Below are 15,838 nucleotides of genomic sequence, written 5' to 3'. Positions count from 1 at the left end.
TTGAATTACTTTATAAATTGGATTAACTCACTTTCAGTGTTTGGAGTTGTAGCAGGCTGACGATGCAATTTATTTTTTTCCCTAATGAAACTGATCTCTCTCTGTGGAGGTTTGTTGTGAAATCTTACCTTCTGTTTGTGCGTGTCTCTCTCTGGAACAACACGTTTCCTTGTTTGCTTTTGGTGAGTCAGGTGATAGCTGGAGCCATTGTTACCTCTATAACACATGGAGTGTTTGTCTCTCCATGAAAGATGAGGTGGAGCTGCTGAGCTATTCTATATTTTGGACTATTTGGTCATATGTACATTTATGTTTCTCATATTTCACATTGCAGTTTGTGTTAAAATGATATAAAGTTCAATTAATGGTCATTGCAAAGAAATCAATATAAAGCTCTGTAAACTGAATGTTTTAAGGATGATGAGGTCAGAGATGGGCCAGCCTGTGTTGTATGGGTGGCAGCAATGTGTTGAGAGAGAGGGACACCCAGGTTCCCACCACTTTGAGCTACTCAGCTCCATTCAAGCAGAAAACGTGTGGGACTTCTACAACTAAGAAATTTCAATGGGGAAACTGATTAAAGACTTTTTCATTTGGTATTTAATAATTTTTGTCTTTGTTAGAATTCAAAGTACATATTTAAAGCACACAGATCAAATGCTTTTTTCTATTTTCAATTGCTGCCTCTGGCCAGCAGGTGTCCCTGTTGTCATACGGGAAATACAGCACTCAGCTCTGAGTCATACTTTGGTCTTAAATTTCCTAAAAGAGGGTCTTTCATTCTCCAAACTCTTTGAGGTTAAACTGGTCAGATAAAGCTTAATTCTTAGCATCTGGTTCAGGTTTGCTCAGGTTGGTTTTAATAATAACAAACAATATTTATGGAAACAAATGAGTCGGAGTAAAAAATAAAGCAAAATACTAAGGACAGGACTGGAAAATAATATAAAATCAGACACTAAAGCGTCCAGATTTAAGTACACATGGCTCATACAAATAGAGGTTAAGATCTTAAAAGTAAAATGTACAAAGCACTCTGACAGTTAATCCTCATTTCGGCCTCTATGGATTTCATACTGTAAAGAAATGTTTATCCAGTATAGATCAGTGGGAAAAGTACTCACACTTACTGAAGTAAAATTATCAACAACACATCTTACACATAATCTGTTACTAAAATTAAGTAACATTCCTGCCTTCAACTGTAAAAGATCAAACCTATGAAAATAAAAAGTATGAAAAGTATTCATCATGCAGAATGGTCCATTTCAGAATCATATGTATTAAAGGACCAGATTACGCTTATTGATGCACTGAGGTGTAATAACATGTGAATGTGAGGCCTAGTTTAACACATTTATAAATTGACAGGTTAATCCATTAATATCATTATTCATTTGTCAATAATGTTTTAAATCTGAATCAAATAAATATGGTTGAGTGAAAAGTAAAATGTTTCCCTTAAGAAATGTAGATTGTGTGTGTGTGTCACACACACACACACACACACACACACACACACACACACACACACACACACACACACACACACACACACACACACAGTGTTAAGTAGAAATACTCAGTATCTCAAAGTTGTACTTTAGTGCAGCTCAGTACAATACATGTAAATTTCACCATTGTAGAGGATGTTATTATCATTGATTTTGCTGTTCATGTTGGTCTGATTGTTAGCCCACTGTCCCCTTGCAGCAGTGGAAGTATTCAGATATTGTACTTGAGTACAAGTAACACTACCACAGTGAATAAATACTCTTAGTCCTGCATTTGGGTCATTACAGTAAAAATATACGTATATATATACAGATATAAATATTTTTCCACTTGTATTTTATGATATAGTCTTCCATTCTTTAATAGTTTTGTTTTAATAGCTAAAAACTGCTTTGGTGATTGTATTACTTTTGTTTTATGTTTGTTCTGTTTACATTCTTCTGTCTCCTCTGTCTTTCAGGAGACAGGACAGTGTCAGTGAAGTCAGCTTTCCTCTTCCATTTGAGTACATCTCCCACTCTGCTGTGTAGCTCCGCCCCGCCAGCCTGCCATGTCCTCAACACTAAGATGAACTAAATTATTGAATGTGAATATAGATTTTTATTTTGATAAGTTTTATTATTTTTATTTAGTGAATGTATAATAACACAAAAGACATACAGTAAGGCCATTTAACAGATTTGTATTGCACTTTGTTACATGGTATTCAGAGCTGTAACAGAGTTCCTTAACATATTAAAATCTGTGGCATGTATGAGCCTTTCAGAATGATGGTTCTGTTTATGCAACCTGCTTGTCTGTGAATATAGGTTGTGCAGCCTCATGTGGCTTTCCTCTTATGTATAGCCTGCTGTATATTACTACTACCCTTTCCGCTATAATAGTAGGTGGGTGGATTATGAGGGTCAGTCTATGACATTCTATGTGATACAGAACTCAAGAAGTCATTCATCAGATCCTAGTTCAGTACCTCAGAGTAAAACATAATGCAGAAAATATCTTTCCTGTCCTGTCCTTACACTCCATACCAGCTGGTGGCGGCAGTGCCCCTACTCGTTGTTTGCCAACAACCAATAAAACGCAAAACAAGAAGAAAGAGGGTGTTTTACCATTAAGATTGGACCGGAAAATACATTCGCTGTCACCATGTTGAAATGACTCTACGAACACCTGATCGAGAGACAACACTGATAGTAAACAAGTAATAGGACAGATTATTCTCCACAAACCTGAGTGAAGCTTCCCAGGCTCGCTGCCGTCCCTGCAGTCCCCATGCTATACAAGGCATGGCAGAGAGACAGGACAATGAGGTAACAATATATTTAATGTGCAGTGATAATCACAGGGGCTGCACTGGTGCACAGTATTCATTAGGTTGTTTGTCCGAGCAGTCGGATACAGACTTTTTAAAGTGAATTATAAGTGAATACTGTCGCCAACAACCAGCTTCTACTGACCTGTCTGGACGACCAGAAACTTGTGTTAGCGTTACGTTAGCTCAGGAGCTAGCAATATAGCTAAACTGTAGTTACAGGAGCCACGGCAGTTCTCTAACGTTCCACGTCAAAGTTAACAGAGTTTCCTGAGTTTCTTGCAGGACACAGTGGTGTCAGGATGAATTCATATGAAAGACAATTTGGTTTGCATCCAAAACTAAATTAGTTGTATTGAGATATATTGTTTAGTTTAGTTTTAGTTATTCCATTCTAGATAAGTTATGTATTGTGTTTAACTCCGAGTACAAGTTGATTGGAAAGATGCTTTGCATTTGATAACATCTAATCTTCTATGATAAGTCATGTACTGCATGCCAGCCTCCACATGGGGCGTTATTGGGGGAGCTAACAGGAAATATACTGAGGTTAGCAGTGACGTCCAGTTTTCATTGGAGCTCTTCAGTCCCATTTATGCAGTTAACAGTTAGTTTAGCAAGCGAGAAAAATGTGCTAGAGTTTAAACTGCCAGATTTTTACTTTTTAGTATTAAAGTTTAGTATAAAAAGAAAAGAAAAAAATAAGGTGCTGTATATTGTAGCCACTTTAATAACAACTTGCCTTGTTTAATGACATTCCACTCATCGACATGTTTGTATGCCTCTTCTCATGAGGTGGAGGAGGCTGACCAGATCTACCTGCTGATGAAGGAGGAATATCGGATCTCGAGAAATGTGCGTCTTGCCTGGTTCATTGGCAAACTTAACCAGGTCGTCTGGCCAGCCTCAAAGCCTGAACTGGTGAGCTAACAGTATCTTTTACCTTCCTCCTGTCATCATGGTCGCCCCGCAGCGGTAAGATCAACATATGACAAAAAGTGTAACAACTGCCAACGTGGTTCCCAGAGTAGTTCATCATTCTGAACTATGATTATGCTGCTGCTCTCCCTGGCATACTACTCCCTATTAACATACAGACTTTTGCTGGCATTTCCTTCTCCTGATTATGGTATGTTGCTGCCTTGTGTGACTTCTGAACGAACTTTTTCTCATAAGTGATAGCTGCTTACAAGGAGTAGTTTTCCTCCAGTATAGATAGATAGATAGATAGATAGAATTACTTTAATGATCCCAGATTGGGAAATTATTTTGTAACAGCAGTAGTGGGTCAGCAAATAAAACACTTCGTACATAACATAAATAGAATCCAATATAAACATAGTGTATATATACAGTGCACAGTGTGCTATAAACAATAATAATATATACAACAAAACAAATTATGCAAAATATACTATAACAATAATAATATATACAACAAAACAGTAGAGAGACCAGAGTTCTCTGTCAGGCAGAGGTGAGAGAGTTATTGTATAAAGTGATGGATTGTGGCAGGAAAGATTTCCTGTATCTGTTGCTACGACAGCGAAGCTGAAGCAGTCTTCCGGAGAAGGTGCTCCACTGTCTGACCAGTGTGAGGTGGAGAGGGTGGAGAGGATTATCCATGATGGATAACAGTTTTTTCAGTGTCCTCCTCTCCACCACAGCCTCCAGAGTGTCCTGTTTGCAGCCAATCACAGAGCCAGCCTTCCTGATCAGTTTGTTGAGTCTGTTGGTGTCGCTGGCTCCGATGCTGCTTCCCCAACAAACCACAGCAAAGAAAAGTACACTGGCCACCACAGACTGATAAAAGATCTCCAACATCTTGCTGCACACGTTGAAGGATCTCAGCTTCCTCAGGAAGTAAAGTCTGCTCATCCCCTTCTTGTAAACAGCTTCAGTGTTAGATCTCCAGTCCAGTCTGTGGTTGATGGTTACACCAAGGTACTTATAATCCTCCACCGCCTCCACATCCTTTCCCAGAATGCACAGAGGTTGGAAAGCCGTCTTCCTCTTCTTCCTGAAATCTATCTCTCTGGTCTTGCTGATGTTCAGCCGCAGGTGATTCTGTCCAGTCCACTCCACAAAGTTGTCTATATCTTATCAGTATAATGTTATGTCATAGTAGATAACAGTAAAAAAAAAAAAAAAAAAAAAACTGTCTGTAAGTGGAAGCATGATGGCATATTCCACTAAGGATTTGCTGGTGGAGAGTGGTATCTGACAGTGAAACATGAGTGACGTAGCAGAAGTCCACAGTGACATTAGCACGTATGCATGTTTCAGGCTCAGTGACACTCTGGTCACATCAGTCTTCCTCTTTTATTTGTGTATGAGACAATGCATTAAAGGTCCAGTGTGTAGGATTTGGTGGAATTTATTGAGTGGAAAACTGTCTAGATTCAGTAGCCTCTTTCACACTGCCGTTTGCATGCGGGGTTCCTGCAGCAATTCTCCGCACCCTCCTCTGTGTGAAAGTTTGGGATGCGGAGAGGGGGGAAATTTCGCTCTGGTGCTGATCCGCCTCTGGAGGTAGTATCAGGGCCGCATTATTGGTGAGCCGTCCCAGTGTGAACAGATAAGCCGAAGGTGCCGAGCGAGGGCGTGTCAGTCTGACAGTCCGATAACTACACAGGTCCTTCACTCAACTAAATACAGAGAAATGCCCCACAAAGCAACGTTACAGAACCAAACAACAGTAACGTAGTAACTGTAACTGTCTTTGGCAATATATATGAGGAAAACAAATATCACAGCTGTACGTGGAGAAGTGTCTATCCTCCCGCCTGTCCTACTGACTCTTCCTCACATTTCTGCTTAAAAAACAGCGTCTGTCACTGGCAAAAAACTTTAACTCACGGAGTGTTTGTGATGAAAGTTAAATCACAGCAACCGTCATCCCTCCGACCGAGACTTCAGGGAGCTTTCCCCCAGAAAACAGCCTCCATCCCCGCGAGTGAGAGAGTCAGACAGCGTCCTGTTTACTGATGGTGATTATATATAATTATGTAATTTAGCGCGAAAAACTCTGTCACCTTTCAGGATGTCTGGTTTAGATTGACAGGGGAACACCTGGGGAAACACCAACGTCATCAACATGACGTGTATCGTCACGCCTCTTTAGGAGCCGCAGCGTCGGCTTTCTGTGTGAATTACACACGTGAAGGCGGAGATGCTTCACTCTGTGTGAATCACTGTCGGCAGAGAATTGGCGAACCACCGCTCTGGAGATAATGCGGAGACGCTGTGTGAAAAGGGCTAGTGTTTGGTTTGTCCTAGTGGGCTACTGTATAAACATGGCAATGGAGGAGGAGCTACTCCCTCTGTACATATAAAGGCTCGTTCTCAGTGTTGGGGAGACTTAAACTACATGTAGTTGAACTACATAGCCACCATATGTTGATTTATTTAACGCTGAATTAAATGAGTATAAGTAGTTGCTAAAGCTACTTTTATTTAGCAGAAGTTTTACAAACTACATTTCTCCAGGGGTAGAAATGTAGTTTGTTCAAACTACTGCCAGGCTGAACTACATGCAGTTTTACAAGCTACGCTTGCAGATAAGCTTCCCACCACTGCTCATTCTAAGGTAATGACATTTACAATGATACTTAGTTTCAGGTGCGCATACATTGAAATCAAAACAAAATTAAGAATATCACATCCCCTGCATCTTAAGCAAGGTGTTGCATGATACATAGGGGGTCCACAGAGTTACTGCAGGGTTGTATTTTGAATTTGATATTTTCTTTAAATTACACATTAACATGAAACCAACCTTTTTATTAGCAATGAAAAAACAAACAGAAAAAACCCATTGAAGAAAGTCTACCCATGGCTGCTTAATGTAAGCAAGCTGTATGCTAAATCAAACAAAAGTGAATCCAAAAACTCAACTTTAAAAATGTTTGTACAGTAGTTTGAGAATATTCTGAAACAAATGAATAGTGTGAATGGTAAGACACTGACGTCCTGTGTGATTGTAACTTAATTTACAGCTAAACTCGGAGAATGAATTGGACTTGCTGAGCATCTTACCAAAAGGATGGCAGCCAGATTTCTTCCCCACCATGTACCCCTGCATGCTGATGCCATCCACTCGGGCCACCTTCCTGGCCCGGAGGTACCGCTTTATCATCGAGCTGGACCTCAGCCCCTCAACAGGGATTGTGGTAAGACTTAAACACACTTTTATGGTGGCTAGCTTGTCTCCTGCATGAACACTGTTGACACCAATGATAATGAAGTTACTGAATTGCTCTTCTCTCTGCAAAAGCAAATACATTCATCACTTTTGTTTCAATTAATTGCCTTGAGAATTATCAATAGTGAAATAAATATATATTTCAATTGTGTCACCACTTTGTTGTGGGCTGAAATGTAAATTATTAAATTATTTGCCATCAAATTTTTGCTCCGAAGTTTAAGTATTGACTTCGCAGTGAGACTGTTTTTGTGCTGGTGACGATGAGTCAGCCATATGACATTGGGGACAAGTAGGATTGTTTTTTCAAAAACTGGATATGAATCAAGAGCAACAAATTCAGACACTTTTGTCATAATAATAATGGATTGGATGGTGCTTTTCAAGTCACCCAAAGCGCCTGACAGGGTTCCAGGTTCCATTCATTCACACTGGTGGTGGTAAACTACGATAGTAGCCACAGCTGCCCTGGGGCAGGCTGATGGAAGCGTGGCTGCCATTCAGCGCCTACGGGCCCTCCGACCACCACCTCAAACATACAGCAGTCATACACCTTCACACGAGGCAAGGTGGGTGAAGTGTCTTGCCCAAGGACACAACGACCATGATAGCAGTTGGCCGCACCTGAGCCACGGTCGCCCCACGACCATACATACACTGATGGTGGTGGCTGCCATGCAAGGTGCTGACCAGCACATCAGAAGCAGTTTGGGGTTCAGTTTCTTGCCCAAGGACACTTTGACATGCAGACCAGGGGATTTAAACCAGCGACCTTCCGATATTAAGGCACCGGTTCTACCCCCGAGGCACAGCCGCCCCAATGATGTTTCTATAAACTAACTTTATCTCAAACCCTTTTTGCAAAGACTCTTCTGCACTTTTCATATGCTTCAGTGTTAAAACCAGAGAGTCATGAATAATCTCATAGCAGAATTAGTACAAAAGTTAAGGTTCAGTTTCACTTTTCTTTGAATTTTCCCCATTCTTGAGAGAGAGAGAGGGAGAGAGAGAGAGAGCATCATAAACATAATGCACTTAAGTGACTCTTGCCTCCACATCTGATACATTTCTACTTCAGTTTCATTTCTTAATATCCTGCAGTGTATAAGCACTGACGTTAAATTGGGACTCTCTCATGCTGTTTTTTTGCTTTTAATGGATCATCATTTATTCAACCACACAGTTGGCATGATTGAAATTTTAAAAGAATATAGAGGGAAACTCTGGGTCAGATTTTTGGCCTTTTTATGGCTTTATTGGATATGACAGGATTGGACGGGATGAGAGCTAAAGGGCCACAGATCAGACTTGAACCCTGGGCTGCTGGGGCGAGGATACAGCCTCTGTACATGGGGTGCGCACTCTACCAACTGAGCTACTGTGGTGCCTCGTGGGTCACATTGTAACTGTGGTTGTATGTTATTATAGACTCATGGACTAGGGCTGGGCAATAATTTGGTATTACATCATTATTGTGATTGAGACTATAAATGGTCTTACATTTTGGATATTGTTATATCATCATTTGGCATAAGTGTCTTACTTGCCTTTACCCACTTAGTCATTATATTGACATTTACCTAGGTACCATAAAATCTCATGGTGTTAATATTTTGTGAAAGTGCCTATTTCATTCTTATGAACAGTATTAGACTTAGACAACTTTATTCATCCTTTTGGGAGGTTCCCTCAAGGAAATTGAAGAGTTAGGGCTAGGGTTAGGGTTAGGTTTATTATTGCAATAACGATGCAAAAGTATTGTAATATGATAACTAAGTTTTTTGGCACAACCATAGCATTTTTGAAGAGATTTCAAAATATTGAGCTATTAATGTAGTGTATCGTCTAGAAGCTTAAAAATATTGTAATATTATTATAAAGCCATATCACCCAACCCTGAGATGGGAAACAGTTGACCAGTTTTCCAGTAATGGAAAATGGAGGAAAAAGCAAAATGTCCTGGAAAATCTATCAGAGCGCCTCAAAACAGACGACATTGTCTTTCACATCTTTTACTAGAGCCAGACTTGCCTATCACAGATATATCTTTATCGGTGTATAAGCTGTTGCTTGGGGTGATTTATTTTTTAAGTTACGAGTGAAGTTTAGTTTTTCAGTTCACTGATGTCATTTTGGACATTAAAGCTATACATTTTGTAATTCCCAGTGTTGCCACAGGTACTGGACTGCATATCAGTGGGGCTCTACTGTTCACCAAAGATGAAAGTAGGGTGCTGTGCCTAGGTCTGCCAAAGCTCATTGATCATTAGGTGCAGTAACCGGTGTCTCTGTTAGCTTGAATGAGACATAAGGACTTTGTATTATTTTGGAGAATATTTCTTAGCAGCTTTTCAAGAATGTCCTCACAGTAACTTCTTCAGTGTTACGTTGTCATATTAAATATCCAACTGATTGACATACCTTACTGAGAAGTCTCTTGATGGTCCAGTTAAAACCCATATAGCACTTGAGCTGCAGACTACAGGCCACATATATAAGCAGGGCTGATATGACTAGCCAATTTTAACTCATCATAGGTATCTGTGTGTATGTCGGCAGAAAGGCTTGATATATTTTTTTTTTTAAAATATTTTATTTATACTTTTTTAATTCTTTACAAAAAACAAAGGACAGAGAAAGGAAACAAAAAACAAAAAAAACAAAAACCTACATACAAAATGGACATACAACAACTGACATTGTTACCCTGAGAGGAAAATCAAAGCCTTGGTCAGTACAGAAACAATACAGGAAACTGAATGAATTACAAATACCACATAACAGCCTGATTCATATTATTGGTCATTTAGGTCTCATCAAGTAAGGCCAAAAATGGTTTCCATGTTTTCTCATAATGCTTGGTGCATTCCCTCTACTAAGGCGAATCTGTTCCATCCTTGAAACAAAAACCATTTCGTTAAGCCACCTCTTAAAGCAAGGGGATGATGGAGATTTCCAGTTAAGTAAAATTGATTTTTTGGCTGCTACCATGCCTGTTTTGAGAGCCTGCTTACAATGGGAAGGGAGGGTCGATGTCCTTTCAGAGGAACCAAAAATAGCAAGGTTACGGTCTGGTTGAATAATTATTTTATATTGCTTAGAGAACCAATTGAATATGTCGCTCCAAGAGCTGTCCAGCACTGGGCAATACCAAAATAAATGTGAGAGTGAACCTTCGGCTCTGTTACATCTATCACACATGGGAGACACTGATTCAAATATTCTATTAAGTTTAGTTTTGGAGTAATGCAGTCTATGTGCAACTTTAAATTGAATTAGGCGATATCTTGAATTTATAGAACACTTCTGTATACTGGACAGGCCCTCCTCCCATAGTTCCTCTGACAGTGGAACTCCCAGTTCTTTTGACCATGTATCCCTGAGATGACTGGTACTCACTGGCATCTCAAAAGCAGTAACAAAGCGGGAAATCAAATGCCTGGAGTTTGGTTGTAAGAGAAATGTATCATAAAAATTATAATTATGTGGTCTTAATGGGAAATCAGAAACATGTTCTCTTACAAAATGTCTGACCTGTAAATATCGATAAAAATGTGACTGAGGGAGGTGATATCTAGCCTGGAGCAGAGGGAAAGAAGCAAAATTGTTATCTATGTAAAAATCGGAAATGCAACGTAGGCCTCTCTTTCTCCAGTCCAGAAACACCCTATCCGTCAAGCCTGGTTTAAACAAATGATTACCCGCTATTGGTGCATTTACTGAAACATTTGGTAATCCAAGGGCTTTTCTTATTTGACTCAATATCTTCAAAGAATTGCTAAGAACAAAATTGTTACCAAATAACTTGTGGGATGGCTGTGCAATTGAAAAGAGCAACGCTGGGAGCGAAGTTTGTGATACAGACATGGATTCAATTTTTAACCAGAGCGGAGAGGAACAGTCATCATGAGGAGAACCCCCTGCCAGAAAATGAGAGCCCTTGCATTTGCAGCCCAGTAATAATGCCTAAAAACCAGGAGGCCAAGACCCCCGCTTTTTATGTTCTTCTGCAGATGGGCTTTAGAAATGCGAGGGGGTTTATCTGCCCAAACAAATGACAGGACAACTGAATCTAGTTGTTTAAAAAAATGTAACGGCAAATAAATAGGGAGGTTTTGAAAAAGATACAAGAACCTTGGAAGTGCAACCATTTTAATGGCATTAATACGGCCAATCATTGAGAGAGGGAGCAGTTTCCAGTTCTTAATATTAGCTTTTAGTTTATCCACCATATCCAAAAAATTCAATTTCAGTAAGAGTTTGGGGTTTCTGGAAATCTTAAGGCCAAGGTAATTAATATGGGTAGTAACCAATTTAAATGGCAAAGATTTCACGAAAATAGGGCACATGTTAGTCAATGGCATGAACTCACATTTGTCCCAGTTAATTGTGTACCCAGACAATTTACCAAATGATTTTATATAATTCAGGAGGTTGGGAACTGAGACCACTGGGTCTGATAAACAGATCAATAAATCATCAGCGTACAGATTAACAAGGCTTTCGACATTAGCAAACTTTACACCATGAATACCTGGGTGACCCCTTATACCTATTGCAAGTGGTTCCAAGGTAATATCAAAGAGAAGAGGAGAAAGAGGGTCGCCCTGCCTTACACCCCGCTGTAACTCAAAGGGTTGGGACCTATCTGAATTAGTGAGAATAGAGGATACTGGTTTAAGATAAATAATTTTCACCCATTCAATAAAACTTTCCCCAAATCCAAATTGCTTTAGAGTCTTCAGCATGTAAGGCCATTCGATCTGATCGAATGCCTTCTGGGCATCAAGAGATAAAATAGCAGCCTGTGTATTTTCCCCATGTACTGAATATATTGTATTTAAAAGCAGACGCACATTACTAAAAGAAAACTGACCTGGGATAAATCCAGTCTGATTAGGGTGTATAATTGTGGAAATATGCCTACCTAATTTTGTAGCCAAAACTTTAGTTATTATTTTCAGATCACAATTTAAGAGAGCAACCGGTCTGTAACTTGCAGGATCCACCGCTTCCCTTCCCCCTTTCAAAAGCAAGGAGATATTTGCCTCATATAATGAACTGGGGAGCGTCTTATTTTTCTCAGAATCTTTCACCATTCTCAGCATGAGTGGAACTATTTTGTCATGAAATGATTTATAAAATTCACAGCCAAAGCCATCTGGGCCGGATGTTTTTCCAGAGGGGAAGGCTCGAATAGCATTCAAGAGGTCAGTTTCAGAAAATGGGGCATCTAAGTCATCTCTCGCCGCACTATCTAATTGGGGAACATTTAAATTAGCAAAAAAGTTACAGAAATCTGCTTCAGTGGCCTTTACTTTACTAGAATACAGTTCCTTATAGAAGTCCCTGAAGCACGCCTTTATCTCTCTCGGATTGGTTAGGAGTCTGCCTGGTTTGGATTTTATCCTATGAATGGCCTGTTTAGCCCTTTCGCCTTTAAGTTGGCTAGCTAGCAGTTTCTCTGGTTTATCTCCAAGTTCAAAATATTTCTGTTTATTTTTTAATAAAAGACTACCAACACGTTTATTAAGAATGGTGTTATATTCATATTTCAATTTCAAGATCTTATTGTAATCAACAGATGAGAGGGAAGATTTATAAGCCTCTTCCAGTACAGGAAGCATTTTTTCAATGTCTTAAGATGATTGTTAAATTCTCTTTTCTTGGTGGATTCAAATGAAATAATGTGGCCCCTTGTAACTACTTTGAAGGCCTCCCACAAAACAGAATCCGAAACCTCCCCATTATCATTTGTAACAAGAAATTCGTTTATACGTGCATTCATATGCTCAATGAAAGACTGGTCTTCAAGAAGAAGAGGGTTGAAGCACCAGCTGTATTTTGGTCTAGATAGGATATTTCTGAAGATAAGAGAAACTGGACTGTGATCAGATATTAAAATATTATGATACGTAGAATTAGTAACACTAGGCAGTAATTCAGAAGCTATCAGAAAGTAGTCAATCCTAGTGTGCGACTTATGGACATGAGAATAAAAAGAAAACTCCTTATCTGTAGGATGCTGCAGGCGCCATATTTCAACCATATTCCTTGTTTTAATTAAATCATTCAGAATTCCCACTGAAGCTATAGTGGGAGGTGGCTTTGTAGAAAACCTATCCAGGACTGGGTCCAGATAACAATTAAAGTCTCCCCCAATAATAACATTCGGGGTGGAGTCCGGTATCAAATCAAATGCTTTACGGAAGAAATCAGGATTATCAATATTTGGACCATAGATGTTAAGCAACGTTATTGGAAGGGAGTTTATGTGTCCAGATATCATCAAATACCTGCCATATGGGTCTGCTGTCATACAGTCAAGACTAAATGGTATATTTTTTCGGAAAAGAATAGCAACCCCCATAGACTTGCGGGTAAAAGGTGCTTGATAAACTTGTGAGATCCGATTTGCTCTGAACCTGCGCTGCTCATTTACACCGATGTGCGTTTCCTGAAGAAAAATTACGTCTGGTTTTAATGACTTGAGATGCGAGAAGACGCAACCCCTTTTAATCACATGACCCAATCCCTTTACATTCCATGAGACCAATGTAAATTTATCATTTATGCTGCTACGTGTTACGTTATCTGATACTGACATTATCCCTATAATAAAAGCAATCTGGTATCCTCTCAAACGTGCACAAAATATAATAAACGAAGATACACAAAGAACATCCATTGTAACCTGAGGTAACACCCTCAAACAAACCCATGAACCTGAACATGTCCCCTACCCGCCCGCAAGCACTTCCCCAAACGAAGCACAGACATCCCTTCATGCTCGGGGCCGCTACACGCACGGCCTGAAACCTGCCTTCAAACCTAACTCGCCGTTAAAGCTGTGATAGCTAACTTAGCCCAGTTCCGCTGCCAAACATAATTGACCTGAGTCCGAAGAATCAGAATGACAGTCTCTCAGTGTGTTGAACACAGTTATTTGAATGAGAAATGTAGCACCAGTCTTAAGATAAGTTCTTTAAGTCAGTGTTGATAAAAGTCATTGCCTCACTCGGTGTACTGAAGACCTTGAACCGCTCCTTGTGCTTTATCCGGAGCCTCACTGGGAAAAGTAGGCTGTGCTCCACCTTTAGCCCCCATAGCATCCGCTGGGCCTCGGTGTACTCACGCCGCTGCCGCATCACCTCAGGCGTGTAATCCGGGAAAATTAGCACCTTGTTGCCTTTGTACTCTAGTTGTCGTTCCCTCCGGAGGCGAAGTATGAGCTCCTTCTCCCGATAGAAGTGGACCCTGGCGATGATGGCGCGAGGCTTAGCTCCAGCTGTGGGCGGCGGCCGCAGGGTCCGGTGCGCCTGGTCGATAACCACCGGTGACTGAAAACTGTCTTTGCCGAAAAGCTTCGGGATTAATGCCTCGATGAATTCGGTTGGTTTACCGCCCTGTTCCTGTTCAGGAATGCCGATAATCTTGATATTGTTGTGACGCGACCGGCCTTCGAGGTCATCCACTTTTAGCCTGAGCGCGTTGTTTTCATCCTTCAGGCCAGAGACTGCCTTCTCCAAGCAGGTTATGCGGCTCTCATGGTCCAGCACTCGTTCTTCCACTGTTTCAACCTTCTCCAATAGTTCCCTTTGAGAGCTCTGCACTACTTGAAGTGTTTGCTCTAGTTTATCAAACCTGCCGTTCATGTGTCCCAGGATCTTGTCGGAAACTTTCTCCCAGATTGACGGCAACAGCTCCGTGTCGCTGTCGCTGGAGTCATGAACTGGCTGGCTAGCGCTAGCATTGTTAGCATTAGCGCTAGACGAAGCAGAGGATGGTGGAGGCCACTTGACGGTTTTTGACGACTTCCTCGGCATGTCGTTGCATAAACTTAACTGGTTAGGCCACTACTGTGTACAGTTGTTCCCGTGGCTGATAGAATTATGTACGAGACTGTCAGAATAATAATTTTACATATTGGCAGGGAAGAGCCCCTGAAAGCACGTCTACTCCATGCGCTGCTCACTAGCGCCCCCCCCCCCCGAAAGGCTTGATATTTTTGATTTAGCGAAAGTGTTATTGGCACTTATAAGTGCCTGGCATAAGATGCTTCAGAAGATGACATAACACAGCAAACTGAAACTGATTGTGTTTGGCTTATGTTTTGTTTTCTGTTTTGCAGGATGACAGCACAGGAGAGATGATCTTTGACGAGGTTTTCCATGCCTTGTCCAGGTGTCTGGCTGGTCTGGCTCAACCATTTCAAGTCCCTGGAACTGATCAACTTTTCAAACCGAAAATCTTTGTCACCATCTTGGCATATTCATCAATTATTGGCCTTACCTCCCATCAGGTCATTACAGTAGCTTACATGTCATGCTCTTTTTTTTCTTTTTACTGATGCTTTTCCAAGTGTCCAAGTTTCCAGTAACCAAATTTCGTAAAAAGCCTTTTGAGCCATGGAATGGATTATCTTAAATGAATGCCCTCAAGGTAGTTTAACACAAAGTTGAAAAGGAGTGTTCCTCTGTCCTCTCCGTTTAAAATTTTAGTTGTGTTTCATCTCTTACCACAGCCAGCATCACTGTTTGGATTGGTCTGAAGTGTTAACTGTTGAGCCCGCAACAAGAAACCTGTACCAATGAACACAGGGCGACGAAGGCATTCAGTGCGTTTACATGCACAGCTTAGTCTGATTACAGCCATAGTTAGACTGTGCTACTCAATCAGACAACTGTGATTATCCAAGTATACAGGCCGGTGAGAAAATCGGATTATTGGGCTGAAGCATGTCATACTGCGGTACGCTAGGTGGCGCTGTATGCATTTCAACTAGTGGAAACAGAGCCACCTCCGAC

At 40.6% G+C, this 15,838-nt stretch overlaps 1 protein-coding gene across 4 annotated transcripts in view; it reads left to right on the top strand.

Annotated features, from left to right (window-relative positions):
* Nucleotides 1-2,601: 2,601 nt before the first annotated feature.
* The window catches only part of szt2 (SZT2 subunit of KICSTOR complex), a 221,147-nt gene continuing 207,910 nt past the window's right edge, over nucleotides 2,602-15,838 (top strand). For all 4 annotated transcript variants that reach the window (XM_030433927.1, XM_030433928.1, XM_030433929.1 and 1 more), the window contains exons 1-4: nucleotides 2,602-2,825; nucleotides 3,623-3,748; nucleotides 6,826-6,999; nucleotides 15,163-15,333. In XM_030433927.1, coding sequence (XP_030289787.1) covers nucleotides 2,802-2,825; nucleotides 3,623-3,748; nucleotides 6,826-6,999; nucleotides 15,163-15,333 — 495 coding nt within the window. In that variant the 5' untranslated portion in view covers nucleotides 2,602-2,801. The remainder of the gene's footprint in view (nucleotides 2,826-3,622; nucleotides 3,749-6,825; nucleotides 7,000-15,162; nucleotides 15,334-15,838) is intronic.

Source organism: Sparus aurata, chromosome 11 (genome assembly GCF_900880675.1).
Source record: "Sparus aurata chromosome 11, fSpaAur1.1, whole genome shotgun sequence".
NCBI lineage: Eukaryota > Metazoa > Chordata > Actinopteri > Spariformes > Sparidae > Sparus > Sparus aurata.
This window is presented reverse-complemented; position numbering and strand designations above follow the sequence as displayed.